Raw genomic sequence first — 21,804 nt, 5'->3', positions numbered from 1 at the left:
GGGTTCCTAGAGGATACCCACGCAAGCAGATAGTGCCCTGGCTGGAATTGAACCTAGGAGCTCAGTTCTGCAAGGCAGCATTGTATGTTTTCCTGCAAATGGTTTGTGTCATTCTCCAGTTTCTCTAAGCCATATGCCACGCATCGCCCTAGCTCTGCTAACTACCTTATATACTCGAGTATAAGCCGATCCGAATATAAGCCGAGGTACCTAATTTTACCTAAGAAAACTGGAAAAACGTATTGACTCGAGTATAAGCCTAGGGTGGGACATGCAAGCGCTACTGCTAAGTTTCAATAATCAAATAAATAACAGATAAATAAATAGAAAACTTTAGGGAAAGAAAAATGCTACAGCAGCAGACAAAAGCAAGTTTGGGAATGCTAAGGAAGCTGCCATACTAATTATCAAGTACTTGGACCCCAGTGTACAAGTCCCACCACAGTACTACAATAGTAGTTACAAGGGCAAAATAATTCTTGATGCTGGACTTAATACAAATTTAATTTTTGTAAATAACACATCACAACAAAAGGACAGAACAAAATCATAATTACTATGTTTGTCAAATGCAGGTTTATATCTAGTCTTCAAGGCTGCCATCACAATGCCACAATTGCCCCTAGGGCACAATTTGGACGTAACATTTGGGGCCGAGCTAACAAGCTCAGGTCTTAACGAAGCAAGATGGGGAAGGTGAGAGGAGGTATTGGTTTTGCCATTGGTACTATTAATTATCAACTACTAATCCCACCCCTCCAGCTGACAGTACAGAATTGACTCAAATTCAATTACCAATGGCACCTCCTAATGCGGTTTCATCTAATCACTGCCTCTTGGAACAACAACAGTATTGAGAACTTTTAATCACTGAGGAAAGTGGGGAGGTGCATTTACTGACTATAATATTTGATCAGTGTTATCTCTTTTCCCTGAGCCAAAGATCCTATTAAAATAATAAACATTCGCATTCGCATGAATGTGTATCTGAACTCACACTGTGGGAAATGTTTCTATCACTAGTCACTCGGGTTCTCATTCCAAAACAAATCGCTTCGGGCAACGCAAGCGTGTCAGTATAGAACTAGCGGTAACTCCTCCCACTGGCGCTCTATCAGGTACGGAAGCCTGCTGAGGCCAGAAGAATAAAGAGCGTTCCGGGTGGGACTCAGCGGTTGCTGATCACGAAGGGGAACCAGGTAGGGAAAGGAAAGAGCAGGCAAGGAACCGCTGGGAATAGATACTGTGCAGGTGGCTGCTATAGGACTGCACGCTGGAGGGAAGCCGTTGCTGCCACAGGACTGCACAAACCCACCTTAGGCACAGGGAACCCCCTTGACTTCATGTTTATTTGCACAACGAACTCCCAGATGAAGCACACGCCAAGCTGAGGTGCAGGATCCTGTGGCAGCAACTTGGTGGCGTCACCACTTGCACATGTAGGGGGCACTATTTTAGGACACAGTTATACTCGAGTATAAGCCGAGGGTTACTTTTTGAGCACATTTTGGGGGCTGAAAAACTCGGCTTATACTCGAGTATATACGGTACTCTTCCTGAATCCCCTTGATAGACATAAAGATATAAGGGGTATATCTATCATGCTGTGTAAAAATTGGAGTAAAACATTACTGGTGATGTTGCTCATAGCAGCCAATCAGATGCTTTGCTTTGGTTTTCTAACTGTTGAAGTCTAGTTGCTGATTGGTTTCCCTGGGCAACATCACTGGTAAAGCTGTACACTGCTTTTTACACAGCATGGTAAATATACCCCTTAGTGTATGTATATATATATATATATATATAAAAACCAAAAATGCCGGCACTCTCGAAAAAGAGATATCAGGTTGCCTGGGTGCAGTGTTCAAAAATATGCAGGCGAAAATTCGGAAGCCGCACACACAGGACTTATGCAGAAAAAATTGTTTATTATTGCCAAGGAAGTGAACTTACTTATTGCCAAGGAAGTTCACTTCCTTGGCAATAATAAACAATCTTTTCTGCATAAGTCCTGTGTATATATATATATATATATATATATATATATATATATATATATATTATATATGTATAATATATATGCACACACACATACATGACTTTTTTCAATAAACACTTTTTGCATTAAGCCCCTGTGTGTGTGATACTCCTTCTATACATTTTTACATTTAACCTGCACTTAGGGCATTTGAACAGGTGTATGGTGTGCTTCTATATATATATATATATATACAGTATATATAAAAAAAAAAAATATATATATATATATAAATATATACAGTATATATAAATATTATGTATGTATATGTAGTATACAGAGTATTAGTCCACTGGATTGACCAGTAGTAAGGGTGAAGACACATAGAGCTACTTAGTAGCAGCTACTTGTCATTGCTACTTATCGCCAAAAAATACCCTGCCATAGAAAATACTGAGAATTGCCTCTGCTAAAACACACGTAGAGACAATTATCAGTAAATGATCAGCATTGTCTATTTTAGTAGCCACGACAAGTAGCTGCTACTAGTAGCTCCGTGTGTCTTCACCCTTAATCACTCAGGCAACAAAACAACCCAAACGCACTCTGTGTGCCAGTTTGTATTAATGTTGGATTTAAAGCAAGTAGATTCCAGTTCAAACCAAGTCTAATTTTTTCATGTAAATGCACACACCGCCCACACACACTCGCCTACTCATTCCCATTTGCACACCCCAGGTGTCTCAAAGGCGTCTACCTAATTAAGTCATTGCTGAACAAAAATTTAATGACATATGTTTGTGAAGGGATACTTTACCTTTAATTTGCACAGTTTCAGGTCTCTGATCATGCTTTATTGAGAGTAATTCGCTCTTTAATGTCTCTTAACTTGGGTTTAGTCTTGAGTTCCGGGTCAGTGGCTCTTATGTGTTCCATCATGGATATGCATGTTACATGGGTCTGTTATAATAGACCTGGACCTTGGTATCCTCAGTTTCCCTCAAGTGCCTGCCTACCTGTACCCAACTATCAGGTTTCCTATAGGCAATTCGCCTCCCTCTGAACGTCTCTAAAAACTGTAACGTCAGTTGGGGGCAGGATAGACCCTGTGAACTGCAGTGACATCAGTACTTGGTTAGAAGACCAATCCGAACCACTTTTGGGGTATTCCGTGGTACCTGACCAGGCAGAACTCTAGCAGAGCCTATTCCAGTTGCTCAATGCATAAATAAATAGGAATGCCCTTTTGTTTTTACATTCACCCGAATCCCGAATCTTCTATTGATAATGCATATTCTAATATATATATAATATATATATATATTGTGAGAGAGGCAATGGAAAATATTATTTGGTGTGTTTCCACCAGGGAATCAGTGTCCGAACCCACGGGCTCGAACAGAGGGGGAGGTATGTGACAAAAAGGCTTGTCTCAGTGAGACTTGTCTGTTGGATGGCAGGTATATAGCACACAGGCTGAGGTACTGGCTCCTTTAAATCTCCAGGGCAGGAGAGGCTAGTGCCCTGCAGTATGGTTAGAGAATGCTGGAGCCAATTAGGGAATGCTGGAGCCAATTAGGCAACAGCTGAAGCATTTAAGGTGAGCCTGGGTGTGCAGCAAGGGGTCAGTTTTCTGAGAGACTTGGAGGTTGAGCCTGGTCTAATTGAAGGTCACTCTCAGAGCAGGGCACAGTGCAGGAGCGCTGAGAGAGAGAGAGAGAGAGAGAGCTACCCTAGCCTGGTTCATAGTCCCCTTTGCCTTCTTGGCCATTCCCTGATATGTTTGGGGGCTACCATACTGGCTTTCACAACATCTCAAACAGAACTCTAGCTGAATAGGTGGTTTTACCACTCCCTGGCACAAGTACTGCGCTCACCCTGCACCAACATACAGTTGCTTTTCCTTTTGCACTGAAGATGAGGTTGGGTAGAATGCTGTTATTTTTAATGAAAAATAAAGCTGTTAGCTCGATAAGCCAGCGTACTATCTTTCTCAGGGGCCATACACATGAATGGTCAAATTGCATTAGGTCAGACAGCTTAAAAGGCAAATCCATACTGTTCTGCATCACCTTAGGGGTTATGGCTTGGCCTTGCTTTCTTGTGCGGCACGGGACATGGCAACCTAGGTGCGGGGCAGCTATAGCAACCCAGTGGGAGTATATGTGCAGTAATCTTTTGCCCCTCTTTTTCCCTAATAGCACAAGCTGCAGTGGGAGATGCGTCAGCGCGAGGAAGAGATCTCGGAGCTGCAGAAGGCGCTAAGTGACATGCAGGTTTATCTGTTCCAGGAACGAGAGCACGTGCTGCGCCTATACTCGGAGAATGATAGGCTGAAAATCAGGTAAGAGGACTCCTCATGTAAAAATAAAAAGGCACTGACAAATGAGAGCACATCATTTGCTCTATTTTAATAATATATATATTTGTTAATGTAGTACTTATGTACTTTCATTATGTATTATAATATTTAACTGGGCTGCTCAGTACTGTCTTTAAGTCAGGGGTTGCCAATACGTCGATCGCGGTCCACCAGTCGATCCCCCTTTGATATCTGGTGGACCGCAATGAAGCCAGGGATGCGTAAGTGCTGTGTGAATGCATACGTACACATTCACCCCGCACTTACGCATTCCCCAGTCATCGGTCGGTCGCGACCGTAAAATGTTTGGCCACCCCTGCTTTACGTGATCAAAAATATGAAGCACTGCCTGGGGGACTAGTGATGTTTGTATGTGCCCAAAACCCATGGGTCAGGCAGCTGACAAAAGGAGGACCTGCAGCCTTGGCCCCCGTTCCTTCCCCTCTTTCTACATCTTCGGCCCCCTTTCCGTTCTGTGATGTCAGTGGAATGGCTTCTCCCCCTTATTATCATCAAGTTACAGTTGGGTATGTGCCAATCATTCTCAAACCAGCCTTCACTTCTGGGGCACCTTTTGCTCAAAGATTGCACTGGGTGCTGGGAGTCTGCAGAGTTATCTCATTAAGTCTGTTTTGACCCTGGCCCTGCAACAAATTATGATGCTCCTGAAGCAACTTTCTTAAATGACCAATGGATATTCTTGTGCTTGGGATGATCCCTATGAACATGGCACAGCAGATGTTGGTGTGTGGATGGCGCATCACTTGGAAGACTGAGACAATCACATTGATGCAATAAACCAGGGGTCCTCAAACTTTTTTAGCAGGGGGCCAATTCCTGGTCCCTCAGACTGTTGGGGGGCTGAACTAAAGTCCTCCCCCCATGTCCTGATACTATGACCTGCTCCCCGCTGCGTCTTCCCGCTTCCTCCGGCTCCCCCTGCTCCATCAGGCTCTCCCCTGCTTGCTCCGGCTCCCCCCCATGCGTCCTCGCTTCAGATCATAGTGGGGGCCGGGTAAATTACCTTGGGGGCCATAGTTTGAGGATGCCTGCAATAAGCAATGGGTTGTTCCCAAGCACTTATAACCTTCATTCAAAGACAGGAACATGAGTGCATATTTCTTTTTGCTCATTGTAGAGAGTAGGAGGATAAGAAGAAGATCCAGAAGCTCTTGGCATTGGTTGGGACCAGTGAGGGGGACGTTACTTACTTCCACAAGGAGCCCCCAAACAAGGTTAGTGCACCTGTGCAAGACGTTTTGCCATAAATGCAGCTCTGATATGTACCCCTGCAAAAATATGTGTTTCTCTGTGTCTTTCTCCCACTCCTAGGGGGGCACAGGTACCGTGGGGTAAAGGGCCTCTCTCATCAGGAGGCAGGGCACTGATGACATCAGAGTTAAGGACCCTCCTCCACTCCCTCTCCCTGTCACCCCAGAAGGGAGACAGTTTTTTTAAGTTTCTTTTTTCCATGGAGGTCAGGAGCAGCCTCTAGGCAGACCCATCTAAAGAAATCACCCGGGGTGAGGCCGGGTCAGACTCTGTCTGTTCTCCAGTAGCCCCCCACCTGGGATTCCACAGACTGTTCCCCTCTGTGGGAATAATGTCCCATTTCTAAGAGAAGTAAAAGTACTTGCCGCTCCCTCCTATCACTCATTAGCACTCTAGCAATTGCGGATATAATTTTCTTAGGCAGTCTCACATCATGGCTGACGGCAAGGGGGATCTGTTCTTCAGATGGGGCCGACACACTAACCATGCGGTTACTACCTTTGCCTGCTCTATATGCCTCACCAAATCCCGATTGGGCCAAGCTAAATGGTTTTGCTCATCTTGCAGCCCTGCTCAGACAGACACATCTGACACCACAGCACCTTACGCAGTGGCAGCTTCAGACGGGGTTCCAACGGCGCCTTCTCCCAAAGGCGTTAGTGATCCATAGGGCCCTTCTGATGCCCCAGGATGGGCGGCCATGCTGTCGCAATCCCTATCCAGTTTGCAATACATGCCACAATTAGTTGGCAACTTCACCTACTACCGGCCCAAAACGCAAACAGACGTTCCTCCAGAGCTGCCCACTAAGGGCTCCCCCTCGTCTGACGAGGAAAATAGCGAAGGAGAAATACTCTCCTTTTCCTCAACCTCCAATATCAATGAGGAGGACATCACTGCCAGTACAGCTTCCAACACAGACAGCGTAATTGGAGCAGTCTACAGATTCATGATCAAATGCAGACATTGATAAAGAAATGGCAGACAAAAAATTCCCCACGTCCCCATGGTCCCTGTGTCCCCCTAGACATGGGAGAAAAGGAGATTTATGCATTACTGTTTAATCCTTTCTCTCCAATCGTAAGGGGGACACAGGGCTTCCCTCCCCCAACTCTTGTTCAAAATTGCCCTTAGTCTTGTTGAGAGTTGTTACTAGGTTATGTTCTAGAGCTAATTTCTCTTTATTACAAGCTGGCTCCCTTCCGGAATGATGGGATAAAGGGAGGAGGAGGAGGGTCGTCAACTGTCATCAGTGTCCTGTCTCCTGATGTCCTCTTTGTTTAGGAACCCATTGGTGCTTAATTAACAACACTGGGCTGATTTGCCTCTGGGCAGTAACCCATAACAGTAAATGAGAATATCCAAGTGAGCTTCTCAGTTTTGTCCTACATCTGCCTGACCATGTAACAAGCAATAGGGAGAATCTGAGCTTCCTAACAGCATAAGTATTGGGTGGGCACTGATGGGTTTCCAAATTCCAGGGGAGGTTGCTAATAAAAAAAAAAAAATCAGCCCAGGTTTTATCTTAAATTAACTTTCCCTTTAATTAATCTGTGATTGCAGGTCACCATTCCCCAACGTGCTGTTCAGTCTGGGGATCCATACGCCCGGAAACTGCAACGTTCAGGCCAGGCAGGTTAGTGACTTGTGTGCTTTAAAATCTTATTTCCTAAAATGTGTTTAAACTTGGCTTTTGTTTCAATGTTTTTTCTTTTATATAAAGAAGCCATGGCTGTAAGTTTCCATAAGTATTATTATTATTAACATTTTTTTATAAAGCGCCAACATATCCCGCAGCGCTGTACAATAAGTGGGTTTCATACATTGGACATACAGAGTAACATATAAAGCAACCAATAACAGATTCAGGAGGTTAAGAGGGCCCTGCCCAAAAGAGCTTACAATCTACAAAGTATGACTCTTTCATATATGTCAGTAGGTGACCCGCTGCTTTCCACTTACAGGTACCAAACAAGCACCCCTGAAAGCACCGGGGAAGCAAGACAGAAGCAAAGAGGGCAAGAAAGAAGATCCCCAGATTCTTTTGCTTCAGGTGAAGCTGCGTTTGAATATTTAATTATTCCTTGGGTCATTCTGTTCATGTAATGTGTGAAACAGATATTGGGGTCAGGCGAAGCCCTTGGCAACCCGGTCGGCCACTTGCAATGGGTCATTGCACCCGGGGGCAATGACAAAGGAGCGTGGGCTAGGGGTAGGCAGGAAAGGCGCCTGGCGCCCCCCAATCATTGCGCCCTAGGCAGCTGCCTCTTCTGCCTACCCATAGTTCCAACCCTAATTGGGGTTCCTGCTGTTTGATTACAAAAATTCCTTCTTGAAAGTCAACTGAATTCAAGTTACCTTTTCCTCTTACCAGGTGGATGCACTGCAGGCCCAGCTGGAAGAGCAGACACGTCTATCCAAACAGCAGATAGAGACTCTGTTAGAGGACAGGAAGAAACCCAGGTGCAGCACCAAAGAGACCAGGACAAAATGAAATCTATATATGGGGATATTGGGAAGTTGTATCAGGAGTCAGAACCAGCAGTGCAGAGATGGGAAAGGGACAGAGAGACACAGTGACAGTTACACATAACTATAAACCCAGTGAGAATGAGGAATGAATGGATATTCAGGAGTTGTATCAGGAGTCAGAACCTGCAGTGCAGAGAAGGGAAAGGGACAGACACAGTGACAGTTACACATAACTATAAACCCAGTGAGAAAGAAGAATTAATACATTTTGGGAAGTTGTATCAGGAGTCAGAACCAGCAGTGCAGAGATAGGAAAGGGACGGCCAGACACAGTGACAGTTACACATAACTATAAACCCAATGAGAATGAGGAATGAATGGATATTGGGAAGTTGTATCAGGAGTCAGAACCAGCAGTGCAGAGAAGGGAAAGGGACAGAAACACACAGTGACAGTTACACATAACTATAAACCCAGTGAGAATGAGGAATGAATGAATATTGGGAAGTTGTATCAGGAGTCAGAACCAGCAGTGTAGAGAAGTGAAAGGGAAACACACAGTAAGAGTTACACATAACTATAAACCCAATGAGAATGAGGAATGAATGGATATTGGGAAGTTGTATCAGGAGTCAGAACCAGCAGTGCAGAGATGTGAAAGGGACAGACACAGTGAGAGTTACACATAACTATAAACCCAGTGAGAATGAGGAATGAATGGGTATTGGGGAGTTGTATCAGGAGTCAGAAGCAGCAGTTCCGGAAATATACAGACAGACCCAATGACAGTTACACATAGCTATACAACCAGTTAGAATGAGGAATGAATGGATATTGGGGAGTTGTATCAGGAGTCAGAACCAGCAGTGCAGAGATGGGAAAGGGACAGACACAGTGACCGTTACACATAACTATAAACCCAGTGAGAATGAGGAATAAATGGATATTGGAAAGTTGTATCAGGAGTCAGAACCAGCAGTGCAGAGATGGGAAAGGGACAGACAGACACAGTGACAGTTACACATAACTATAAACCCAGTGAGAATAAGTAATTAGTGGGTATTGGGAAGTTGCATCAGCAGTCAGAACCAGCAGTGCAGAGAAAGGAAAGGGACAGACACAGTGACAGTTAAACATAACTATAAACCCAGTGAGAATGAGTAATGAATGGGTATTGGGGAGTTGTATCAGGAGTCAGAACCAGCACTGCAGGGAAGGGAAAGGGACAGACAGACACAGTGAGAGTTACATATAACTATAAACCCAGTGAGAATGGGTACTGGGAATGCCAGGGGGGCTGTAAGGTGCCACAGACAGTCACTATTTATTGGGCTGGGGGGGCTGTTTGTGCCTCTGGGTACTGGGAATGCCAGGGGGGCTGTAAGGTGCCACAGAGAGTCACTCTTTATTGGGCTGGGGGGTCTGTTTGTGCCTCTGGGTACTGGGAATGCCAGGGGGCTGTAAGGTGCCACAGACAGTCACTATTTATTGGGCTGGGGGGGCTGTTTGTGCCTCTGGGTACTGGGAATGCCAGGGGGGCTGTAAGGTGCCACAGATAGTCACTCTTTATTGGGCTGGGGGGTCTGTTTGTGCCTCTGGGTACTGGGAATGCCAGGGGGGCTGTAAGGTGCCACAGAGAGTCACTCTTTATTGGGCTGGGGGGTCTGTTTGTGCCTCTGGGTACTGGGAATGCCAGGGGGCTGTAAGGTGCCACAGACAGTCACTATTTATTGGACTGGGGGGGCTGTTTGTGCCTCTGGGTACTGGGAATGCCAGGGGGCTGTAAGATGCCACAGACACTCACTATTTATTGAGCTGGGAGGGTTCTGTTTGTGCCTCTGGGTACTGGGAATGCCAGGGGGGCTGTAAGGTGCCACAGACAGTCACTATTTATTGGGCTGGGGGGGTTCTGTTTGTGCCTCTGGGTTCTGGGAATGCCAGGGGGGCTGTAAGGTGCCACGGACAGTCACTATTTATTGGACTGGGGGCGCTGTTTGTGCCTCTGGGTACTGGGAATGCCAGGGGGGCTGTAAGGTGCCACAGACAGTCACTATTTATTGGGCTGGGGGCGCTGTTTGTGCCTCTGGGTACTGGGAATGCCAGGGGCGCTGTAAGGTGCCACGGACAGTCACTATTTATTGGACTGGGGGGGCTGTTTGTGCCTCTGGGTACTGGGAATGACGGGGGTGCTGTAAGGTGCCACAGACAGTCACTATTTATTGGGCTGAGGGGGGCTTTTTGTGCCTCTGGGTACTGGGAATGCCAGGGGGGGGCTGTAAGGTGCCACAGACAGTCACTATTTATTGGGCTTGGGGGGCTGTTTGTGCCTCTGGGTACTGGGAATGCCAGGGGGGCTTTAAGGTGCCACAGACAGTCACTATTTATTGGGCTGGGGGGCTGTTTGTGCCTCTGGGTACTGGGAATGCCAGGGGTGCTGTAAGGTGCCACAGACAGTCACTATTTATTGGGCTGGGGGGGGCTTTTTGTGCCTCTGGGTACTGGGAATGCCAGGGGGGCTGTAAGGTGCCACAGACAGTCACTATTTATTGGGCTTGGGGGGCTGTTTGTGCCTCTGGGTACTGGGAATGCCAGGGGGGCTGTAAGGTGCCACAGACAGTCACTATTTATTGGGCTGGGGGGGCTGTTTGTGCCTCTGGGTACTGGGAATGCCAGGGGGGCTGTAAGGTGCCACAGACAGTCACTATTTATTGGGCTGGGGGGGCTGTTTGTGCCTCTGGGTACTGGGAATGCCAGGGGTGCTGTAAGGTGCCACAGACAGTCACTATTTATTGGGCTGGGGGGGCTGTTTGTTCCTCTGGGTACTGGGAATGCCAGGGAGGCATTAACTCTTTTACTGCCAACGACGTATGGGATACATTGTGGCAGTTAAAGGGCTTAAATGCCAAGGACGTGTCCCATACGTGCCGCCGCTGCAGAGAGCTTCTAACGATGACAGCCCCCCTGGGCAATGTGCCAGGGGGGCTGTCATGAGGGTCCTGCGATCGATCGTGTTGCAGGACCCTCCAGGAAGCAGCAAGCAGCAGACGCGATCGCATCGCATCTGCTGCTTCCTGCTTCCCCCTCAGCGCCGGCCCAACTGAAGAGGAGGCGATCGGGTCTTCAGGACAGGTAAGGACTTTTTTTTTTTTTTTTTGTATTTACACACTTACACACACACTTACATACATTTATACACACTTACATACATTTACACACACTTACAGCACACATTTTAGCAGTTTTTTTGGGGTTTTTTTTTTTAATTTTTCACACTTTTATACACTTATTTGCACTCATATACACACTTACACACTATAACACAACTTTTACACATGTACACACATGTATACACAAACACTTTGGGGTTTTTTTTTTGTTTGTTTTGTTTTGTTTTTTTAATTTTGCCACTTTGTTTTTAGTTTCTTTTACCTAAAAACTGTTTATTTTGACAGCGTGACTATTGGATCAGATAATCTGACCACTAATTACACTGTCATGTGACTTATTTTGTTGTTTCACTGATTTGCACAATTTTTGAATATCCATGTGAGCTTCTCGGTTTTCTCCTAGATCTGCCTGGCCATGTAACAAGCAATAGGGAGAATCTGAGCTTCCTAACGACATAAGTATTGGGTGGGCACTGATGGGTTTCCAAATTCCAGGGGAGGTTGCTAATAAAAATAAAAAGTCAGCCCAGGTTTTATCTTAAATTAACTTTCCCTTTAATTAATCTGTGATTGCAGGTCACCATTCCCCAACGTGCTGTTAAGTCTGGGGATCCTTACGCCCGGAAACTGCAACGTTCAGGCCAGGCAGGTTAGTGACTTGTGTGCTTTCAAATGTGTTTAAACATGGCCTTTGTTTCAATGTTTTTTTCTTTTATATAAAGAAGCCATGGCTGTAAGTTTCTATAAGTAGTATTATTATTACTAACATTTATTTATAAAGCGCCAACATATCCCGCAGCGCTGTACAATAAGTGGGTTCCATACATTGGACATACAGAGTAACATATAAAGCAATCAATAACCGATACAAGAGGTTAAGAGGGCCCTGCCCAAAAGAGCTTACAATCTACAAAGTATGACTCATATATGTCAGTAGGTGACCCGCTGCTTTCCACTTACAGGTACCAAACAAGCACCCCTGAAAGCACTGGGTAAGCAAGACAGAAGCAAAGAGGGCAAGAAAGAAGATCCCCAGATTCTTTTGCTTCAGGTGAAGCTGCGTTTGAATATTTAATTATTCCTTGGGTCATTCTATTCATGTAATGTGTGAAACAGATATTGGGGTCAGGCGAAGCCCTAGGCAACCCGGTCGGCCACTTGCAATGGGTCATTGCCCCCGGGGGCAATGACAAAGGATCACGGACTGGGGGTGGGCAGGAAAGGCTCTTGCCTTGCACCCCGCCATTGTTGCGCCCTAGGCAGCTGCCTCTTCTGCCTTCCCATAGTTCCAACCCTGATTGGGGTTCCTGCTGTTTGATTACAAGACTTCCTTCTTTAAAGCTGGAGGCGCTGCAGGCCCAGCTGGAAGGGCAGACATGACTATCCAAAGAGCAGATAGAGACTCTGTTAGAGGACAGGAAGGTCCGCGTGGAAGAAACCCAGGTGCAGCACCACCAGGACAAAATGAAATCTATGACAGATAAGTGAGTGTGTTAGAAAAGTAGAGAAATCCATAGGCCTCCTACACCTAGGGTTGGGGAAATCAGCCCCCTGTTGTACATCACTGGCTTCTGGAACCATCACTGTCAATCTTTCCCAGGCTGAATAAGACCCAGAAATTGCTGTACGAGAGCACCAGGGATTTTCTGCAACTGAAATTGCAGAGCCAATGAGAAATCTTGGATGGCCGAGAAAGATCGGCTGCTCCGAGAGCTAGACCGGTGCCGAGAGCAGTTGGCTTTTAGTACTGACCCAGAGCAAGAGCGGGAAAACGAGCGAGAGATCCTGCGTTTGTCATTGGCCGAGAAAGCAAGTCGGCACTCTCACAGTGAGGAAGTGAAGGTAATTCCCATGTATGTGTGAATAAAGGATATTATGGTATTAGGGCTGCTTGCTGGTTCTTATGCCTCTTCTTATACAGTCTCTTACAGAGCAGCTGGCACAAGCACATCGCCTTGCTGAAATGTACCGGGAGCAGTGTGTGACTTTGGAGGATGAGCTGGGAAAGATACGTGAGGAGGGAGACGTGGGTAGGGAAATCTTCAAGGTGAGTACTTAATATCTTTTAACGGGGTGTTCACATTTGAGTTACCATTTAGTACAGGGGTCCTCAAACTTTTTAAACATGGGGCCAGTTCATGGTACCTCAGACTGTTGGGGGCCGGACTGTAGTCCTCAAACTAGGCCCCCGCATCCTCAAGCTCTGTCCTCCAACTCCCTGCTCCCCCTCTCTGTCCTCCAACTCCCTGCTCCCCCGCTCCGTCCTCCAACTCCCTGCTCCCCCGCTCTGTCCTCCAACTCCCTGCTCCCCCGCTCTGTCCTCCAACTCCCTTCTCCCCTGCTCTGTCCTCCAACTCCCTGCTCCCCCGCTCTGTCCTCCAACTCCCTGCTCCCCGGCTCTTTCCTCCAACTCCCTGCTCCCCCGCTCTGTCCTCCTGCTCCACGGCTCTGTCCTCCAACTCCCTGCTCCCCCGCTCTGTCCTCCAACTCCCTGCTCCCCGGCTCTTTCCTCCAACTCCCTGCTCCCCCGCTCTGTCCTCCTGCTCCACGGCTCTGTCCTCCAACTCCCTGCTCCCCCGCTCTGTCCTCCTGCTCCACGGCTCTGTCCTCCAACTCCCTGCTCCCCGGCTCCGTCATCCAACTCCCTGCTCCACGGCTCTGTCCTCCAACTCCCTGCTCCCCCGCTCTGTCCTCCAACTCCCTGCTCCTCCGCTCTGTCCTCCAACTCCCTGCTACCCCACGGCGCCTTCTGGCTCCCTGCTCTCACATTCCCTGCTGTGTTTGCAGGTCTATAGGTAGTAGCCAGGGGTGAGAATGCAGCCGGGGCCAGGTTTATTACCTTGGGGAGCCGTATCCGGCCCGCGGGCCATAGTTTGAGGATCCCTTATTTAGTATGATATAGAAAGTAATATTCTAATACAATTTGCAATTGGTCTTTATTTTTTTTACATTTTTGTTCAGCCACTCCTGAGTTATCTGGTTGCTAGGGTTTACATTACCCAATTAGCAACCAGGGAGTGGTTTGAGTGAGAGACTGGTATATGAATAGGAGAGGGCCTAAATAGAGAAATAACCAATGAAAAGTAACAATAACAATAAAAAGTAGCCTCACAGAGCAATAGTTTCTTGGCTGCCGGGGTCAGTGACCCCCATTTGAAGGTTAGAAAGTCAGTCAGAAGAAGAAAGCAAATAATTAAAAACCGCTTTGTTCGTTTTATAAAAATGTGACTGGTTATCTCCCCTAGTCCTCCTGTAGTGTTACAGTTACCCAACATCTGTGAGATTAATATCCAATGTTATTCTTAAACCAGGAACATTCAGATAAGGTGGCCAAGCGGCTGCAATTGATGACGCAGAGATACGAGGCTCTGGAGAAAAGGCGCAACATGGAGGTAGAGGGCTATAAGACTGACATCAAGCTGCTGAGACAGCGGTTAAAGGATGTAGAGAAGCAACTATTCAAGGTGAGTCTGGGATAGACCGACGGCAAGATTTTCTGTTGCATGCGTCCCATTGCCTTATATGAAAGCATATCTATATACAGAAACAAGATGGCAGAGAATAAAAAGTGTCACATTAACCAAACGGGAAAACACACAGGCTGGTATTTTCTAGTACGATCTAGTAGAAGAGAGTGCTATTCTGAGACAATTGGCAATTGGTCTTTTTTTTTTATTTGTGGATTTTAAATTACTTAGCTTTAGTTCAGTAGCTTTCCAGTTCGAAATTTCAGCAGCTATCTGGTTGCTTGGGTTCAAATTAGTCTAGCAACCAGTCAGCGCTTTGAATAAGAGACTTGAACATGAGTAGGAGAGCACCTGAATAGAGCGAAAAGTAATAAAAAAGGACAATAAAACTGTAGCCTCACAGAGCAGTAGTTTATGGGCTGCCAGGGTCACATTTAGAGCCAGACAAAGAATGCAAATGATTAAAAAAACAAACAAACTATAAACAATAAAAAATTAAGACTAATTAAAAATTGGCCATTCTATAACATACTAAAACTTGAAGGTAAACCACCCCTTTATGAAAAAGAAGCTACAGGTATAGGACCCGTTATTCAGAATGCTCGGGACCAAGCGTATTCTGGATAAGGGGTCTTTCCGTAATTTGGATCTCCATACCTTAAAAAAATCTAAAAATCAATAAAACATTTATTAAACCAAATAGGATTGTTTTGCATCCAATAAGGATTAATTACATCTTAGTTGGGATCAAGTACAGGTACTGTTTTATTATTGCAGAGAAAAGGGAATCATTTAACCATGAAATAAACCCAATAGGGCTGTTCTGCCCCAATAAGGGGTAATTATATCTTAGTTGGGATCAAGTACAGGTACTGTTTTATTATTACAGAGAAAAGGGAATCATTTAACCATGAAATAAACCCAATAGGGCTGTTCTGCCCCAATAAGGGGTAATTATATCTTAGTTGGAATCAAGTACAGGTACTGTTTTATTATTACAGAGAAAAGGGAATCATTTAACCATTAAATAAACCCAATAGGGCTGTTCTGCCCCCAATAAGGGGTAATTATATCTTAGTTGGGATCAAGTACAAGGTACTGTTTTATTATTACAGAGAAAAGGGAATCATTTAACCATTAAATAAACCCAATAGGGCTGTTCTGCCCCAATAAGGGGTAATTATATCTTAGTTGGGATCAATTACAAAGTTTCTGTTTTATTACTGCAGAGAAAAGGGAAATCAGTTTTAAAATTCTGAATTATTTGATTAAAATGGAGTCTATGGGAGACGGGCTTTCCTTAATTCGGAGCTTTCTGGATAACGGGTTTCCGGATAAGGGATCCCATACCTGTTCTATGATATTTGGAGCAGCAGTTACATTTTCTAGCCAGTAAGGGGAGCTTAAACTTCATAACACTGCTATTGCTGTACTAGAGGATTAAACACACACAGGGAGACGGCTCATAACCAAACTAAGAAGGAACCCCTATGGGTAAGGGCCCTGTGGGGGTGAGAGGAGATGTGAATTAATCTTCCTCTCCTCTTTTTGCTCTCCTCTCAGGTGACGCTGAACATCGGGCCAGACCAAGATCTTGCAATTCTGGATGCAGTGCGGCAGGGCAACAAAAAGACGCAAAAAATTCAAGGGGAACTGCGCAACTTAAAGGCCAAAATCTATGGCCTGGAGAATGAACTGAGAATCGAATAGAGCACAAGGGAGACTGACGGAGCTGCCACACTAAACAAGGAGCCACAGGTAAAGGTCTACCCTGGCTCTACCTCTGGGATTATATAGTGTGTTCGGCCCAGGAAGGAAGAATATAGGCGGCCATACACGTTGCCATGCGAGCTGATCTTCTCCCGTTATCCCCACCTCTACGGGTGGGTTATATCGGGCAAATTCAGGCTTATTAGAACAACGGATATAGACGCAGTCGGTTGGGGCACCGTATCAAAGAGCTGATGCGGTCCCCGTTCTGACAAAATTTTTAAACCTTCCCGATCGTTATCTGCCCGATTTCAGGCCAGATATCGGTCGGGCAGGCCCGTCGTTAGTGCCCCTACATGGGCCGATAAGCTGCTGTATCTAAGGGACCCATATCGGCAGCTACAATCGGCCCGTGTATGGGCACCTTATGTTTACATGACCAATGATCAAAAGGGAAACTGTCGTGAAAACTTTGTGTGTGAATGGACAGCCTTATACAGTATAAAGTTGAATAAATAATGAATTTTCAGAAATGATTTTTAGTTTATTTTGCTAATTTTTGATCATTTAGAGAGGCCAGGACTTAAAAAAAGAAATATAGAGCTGCCCAATAAGATTGCAGATCTGTTTTAACTATGGGGCAATCTGGCTAAACTTAAGGGGTAGTTCACCTTTCGATTACTTTTTAGTATGACATAGAGAAAGATTTTGCAATTGATAATAATTTTTTGTGATTTTTCAGTTACAGGTATAGGATCCCTTATCCGGAAACCCATTATCCAGAAAGTTTTGAATTACGGAAAGGCTATCTCCCATAGACTCCATTTTAATCAAATAATTCTAATATTTAAAAATGATTTTCTTTTTCTTTCTAATACAACAACAACAACAACAACAAACATTTGTAAAGCGCTTTTCTCCCGTGGGACCCAAAGCGCATAAGCTTGTCTCAGATAAGTTATGTGGACATAAATGCCAAGCTAAACAGGTGGCTTTTCAGTTTTGATTTAAACGTGTCCAAGGTTGGAGCTGTCTTGATCCCGTTTGGCAAGGCGTTCCACAGGGTAGGGGCAGCATGACAAGCTCTGGATCCAAAGGTTTTCAGTTGAACTCTAGGGATGGTCAGATTATTGGATCCATTTGATCTAAGATTGTGGGAGGTGTGACGTAGTTGCAGCAAGTCCTCCAGGTGTCCGGGGCCCAGGCCATGTAGGGATTTGAATGTTAGCATCCCAATTTTGAAAAGGATTCTCCATTTTATGGGTAGCCAGTGCAGTGAGCAAAGGATTGGTGTTATGTGGCAATGGCGGGGTTGGCTTGTTAGCAATCTTGCGGCAGCATTCTGTACTAGCTGCAGGCGGTGTAGGTCTTTATTTGGAAGGCCTGCATAGAGGGCATTGCAATAGTAATAATAAAACTGTACTTTGTACTTGATCCCAACTAAGATACTGTATAATTACCCCTTATTGGTGCAGAACAACCCTATTGGGTTTATTTAATGGTTAAATGATTCCCTTTTCTCTGTAATAATAAAACAGTACCTGTACTTGATCCCAATTAAGATATAATTACCCCTTATTGGGGGCAGAACAGCCCTATTGGGTTTAAATGATGTTTTATATTATTTTTTTTAGTAGACTTAAGGTATGGAGATCCAAATTACGGAAAGATTCCTTATCTGGAAAGCCCCAGGTCCCGAGCGTTCTGGATAACAGGTCCTATACCTGTGCTTAGATTTTTGTACAGGAACTCTTCAGTTTTGAACCTTTGTAGCTATATTGTTGCTAGGGCCTTGTTTACCTTAAGAACTAAGCAGTGGTTTAAATGAGAAACAGGAATACGAATAGGAGAGGGTCTGAATAGAAGGATAAAAAATAAAGTTCACAGAGCAATAGTTTTTTTTTGTTTTTGTTTTTTTTGTCTACTGGGTCAGTGACCCCCATTTAAAAGCTGGAAAGAATCAGAAGAGGAAGGCAAATAATTAAAAAACTAAACTCTTGCTAGAAATGCTGTATTTTATGTACTGAAATCCCTGTACCAGCCCAGAGAGTCAGCAGCCCTATAAACTAATGATCCTGGCCTTTAACTTTGTCCACAGCAGGTCTGTGTGTCAGTGGCACTGCACATGCTCATGCTCAGTGGGCTCTAGGCTGCTGTTGTGCAGATATTTACCTTTATATTGTGAGTTGGTCCCTAAGGTAAGTGTAGTGGAGATTGCACAAAACTGTTCCTGTGAGACCGAGCTAGTTAAGAGAAAAGGCAGAGGGCAGTAAATACAAGGAAGGGTCTTCAAACAAGGGGCTTGTAATGGAACCTACTCCCTGGGCACTTGCTTCATTGCTATCTACTCCCCTTGTGCCCTCACCTGTATCATAACAATATAAACAGGATTCCACCAGAGCCTTGTGTTAAAGCAAACTTGGTACATGTATTGGTGCACAGCAAAGCACAACATGTTTCAGTCCTAATTGGTCCATTAGACCTACACTGACAAGTTACATAGCACACGCAAACCCACACTGACCCATCTATCCACTGACATACAGACCCACACTGACCTATCTATCCACTCACATACAGACCCATACTGACCCATCTATCCACTCACATACAGACCCACACTGACCCATCTATCCACTCACATACAGACCCATACTGACCTATCCACTCGCATACAGACCCATACTGACCTATCCACTCACATACAGACCCATACTGACCCATCTATCCACTCACATACAGACCCATACTGACCTATCCACTCACATACAGACCCATACTGACCTATCCACTCACATACAGACCCATACTGACCCATCTATCCACTCACATACAGACCCATACTGACCTATCCATCCACTCACATACAGACCCATACTGACCTATCCACTCACATACAGACCCACACTGACTTATCTATATACTCACATACAGACCCACACTGACCCATCTATCCACTCACATACAGACCCATACTGGCCTATCTATCCACTCACATACAGACCCATACTGACCTATCTATCCACTCACATACAGACCCATACTGACCTATCCACTCCCATACAGACCCACACTGACTTATCTATATACTCACATACTGACCCATACTGACCTATCTATCCACTCACATACATAAACCATATAAATCAACATCAATACTAACTGTAGATTTTGGTGCTCTGTTAAACTAGATGGGGCCCCACTTGCACAGGGCCCAGAAGGTCAGTTGGGTCTCTGTATATATGCATACTGTAGAGAAAGAACCCTAGTACTTACAAGATAAAGATGGGCCTATCCCACCGATATCTGGCCTAAAATTGGACAGATCTCGATTGGTCAGGTTTGATTTTTCATCTCATCGAGCTCCGCATCGGTTTGTTTACGCAGTCTCTGATCCAACGCCACCTTTTGTATTTTGAGAGTTTTGCCCTAGGTGGGCATATCGGGAGAAGATCCGATCTGGCCAAACGAGTGAATCTTCCCATGTATGGCAACCTTTACCGTATACCAACCAGAGGCCAATGTTCCCTCCCTTTATTTCAGGCAAGTTTGCGTAATGGCAGCAGGTTCCACGTGAGTGTAAATACACAGGTGTGAAATCACGGTGAATAAACAAATGTGCCGTGAGAGTATCCTTATCAGCTGGGAGTTTTTGTATGAATTACGTTAAGCTAATAAGTTACATTTTTATTGACTCATTCGGCCGATAATCCTCGCTGAATTGGGTGCATCCGCCGCCTCGCCCAGCTGACCAATCCTATTTTTGATGTCAGAATGCTCAAGTATCTCATGAATTGCATGGCAGACAACTGATCTTGCTTGGATATGGTCAGTACCCCCGGTTCTGGAGATCCTTGCTTGAGGAAGAGAAATCATTCCCAGGACAGTATCTATAGAAGCTTCTAAATATGGCAAAACTCCAGCCGATAACCCTCCTTACAACAGACAGTACCCACGAGTCTTGAATATTCCTTGTCCAGACTTTCTGGAATTGAAGGAGCCTTGCTCCTACTCTTAGAAGCTGGAACAACCTTCCATCATTGTGACTTCTGCTGGGACTTGGAGGATCGGGGATCTTTATATACCTCTAAAAATACTAGACTGCCCTGTCTTTCTTGAGAATGACCTATAAGGCTCCTTACCAGGCCTATAAGCTTTAACATCCTTCTAAGTGTCAGATTGGTGTCTTGGCGGTTCTTTAAACCTCCTGGGAGTCTGCGGAAGGAATGTACTTTTCTCACCAGATGATTTAGATCAGAGATCCCCAACCAGTGGCTCTGGGGCAACATGTTGCTCCCCAACCCCTTGGATGTTGCTCCGAGTGGCCTCAAAGCAGGTCCTTATTCTTGAATTCCTGACTTGGAGGCATAATGACCATGGGTACTGCCATACAGAGCCTACTGTAGGTGCCAGTGCACATAGGGGCTACAAATAACCAATCACAGCCCTTATTTGGTACCCCCAGGAATTTTTTTTAATGCTTGTGTTGCTCCCCAACTTTTTTTTATATACCCCTGATTTAGATATTATTTCCCCCAGCGCTTTACTGAATAGCATCTTACCCCCAAAGGGCAACTTGCATAAAGCATTCTTCAACCCCCAAAGGGCATCTTGCATAAAGCATTCTTCAACCCCCAAAGGGCAACTTGCATAAAGCATTTTTCGAGGCCGTGTCTGCAATCCAATATGTAAGCCATAGGGCTCTTCATTCCCCTACCGATGGTGCCGCAGCTCCTGCAGACAGCCTGGTTACATCACCTGCAGCCCCCAAACAAATGGCCGTCCCCAGCTTTAGATTCCCTAGGGCTGACAGGATTCTCTCACGTGCCTTCCCTGGTCCCCTGCTCCAGATCTTCTATCCACAGTCGCGTAACTAGACATCCCCGGGCCCTGGTGCAGCCCGGGGATGTCTAGTTACGCGACTAGACTAGACCCCCCACCCCCAGACAAATTATTTACCCAAACTTACACCGGTGTGAGCGTTCAGTGGGCCCCGAGGGGTGCGGCCCGGTTGTGTACGCAAGCCTTACCCAGGCTGATATGTATTACTGAATATAGGGAAATAGAAATACCGGTATGGGATCCCTTATCTGAAAAACAGTACCTGTACTTGATCCCAACTAAGATATAATTACCCCTTATTGGGGGCAGAACAGCCCTATTGGGTTTATTTAATGGTTAAATGATTCCCTTTTTTCTGTAATAATAAAACAGTACCTGTACTTGATCCCAACTAAGATATAAATAATCCTTATTGGATGCAAAACAATCCTATTGGGTTTAATTAATGTTTTATTGATTTTTTAGTAGACTTAAGGTATGGAGATCCAAATTACGGAAAGACCCCTTATCCATAATACCCTTTGTACCGAGCAT

The 21,804-nt window shown here is 45.3% G+C and overlaps 1 protein-coding gene across 1 annotated transcript in view; it reads left to right on the top strand.

Moving 5' to 3' along the window:
• LOC100497829 (coiled-coil domain-containing protein 77-like) overlaps positions 1-16,536 on the top strand; it is a 44,819-nt gene extending 28,283 nt beyond the window's left edge. The window contains 10 exon segments of the mRNA XM_031894403.1: positions 4,180-4,322; positions 5,479-5,575; positions 7,176-7,248; positions 7,577-7,665; positions 12,593-12,735; positions 12,852-12,908; positions 12,910-13,093; positions 13,173-13,298; positions 14,563-14,715; positions 16,282-16,536. Coding sequence (XP_031750263.1) covers positions 4,180-4,322; positions 5,479-5,575; positions 7,176-7,248; positions 7,577-7,665; positions 12,593-12,735; positions 12,852-12,908; positions 12,910-13,093; positions 13,173-13,298; positions 14,563-14,715; positions 16,282-16,428 — 1,212 coding nt within the window. The 3' untranslated portion in view covers positions 16,429-16,536.
• Positions 16,537-21,804: the final 5,268 nt, after the last annotated feature.

Source organism: Xenopus tropicalis, chromosome 10, assembly GCF_000004195.4.
Source record: "Xenopus tropicalis strain Nigerian chromosome 10, UCB_Xtro_10.0, whole genome shotgun sequence".
Taxonomy (NCBI): Eukaryota; Metazoa; Chordata; class Amphibia; order Anura; family Pipidae; genus Xenopus; species Xenopus tropicalis.
This window is presented reverse-complemented; position numbering and strand designations above follow the sequence as displayed.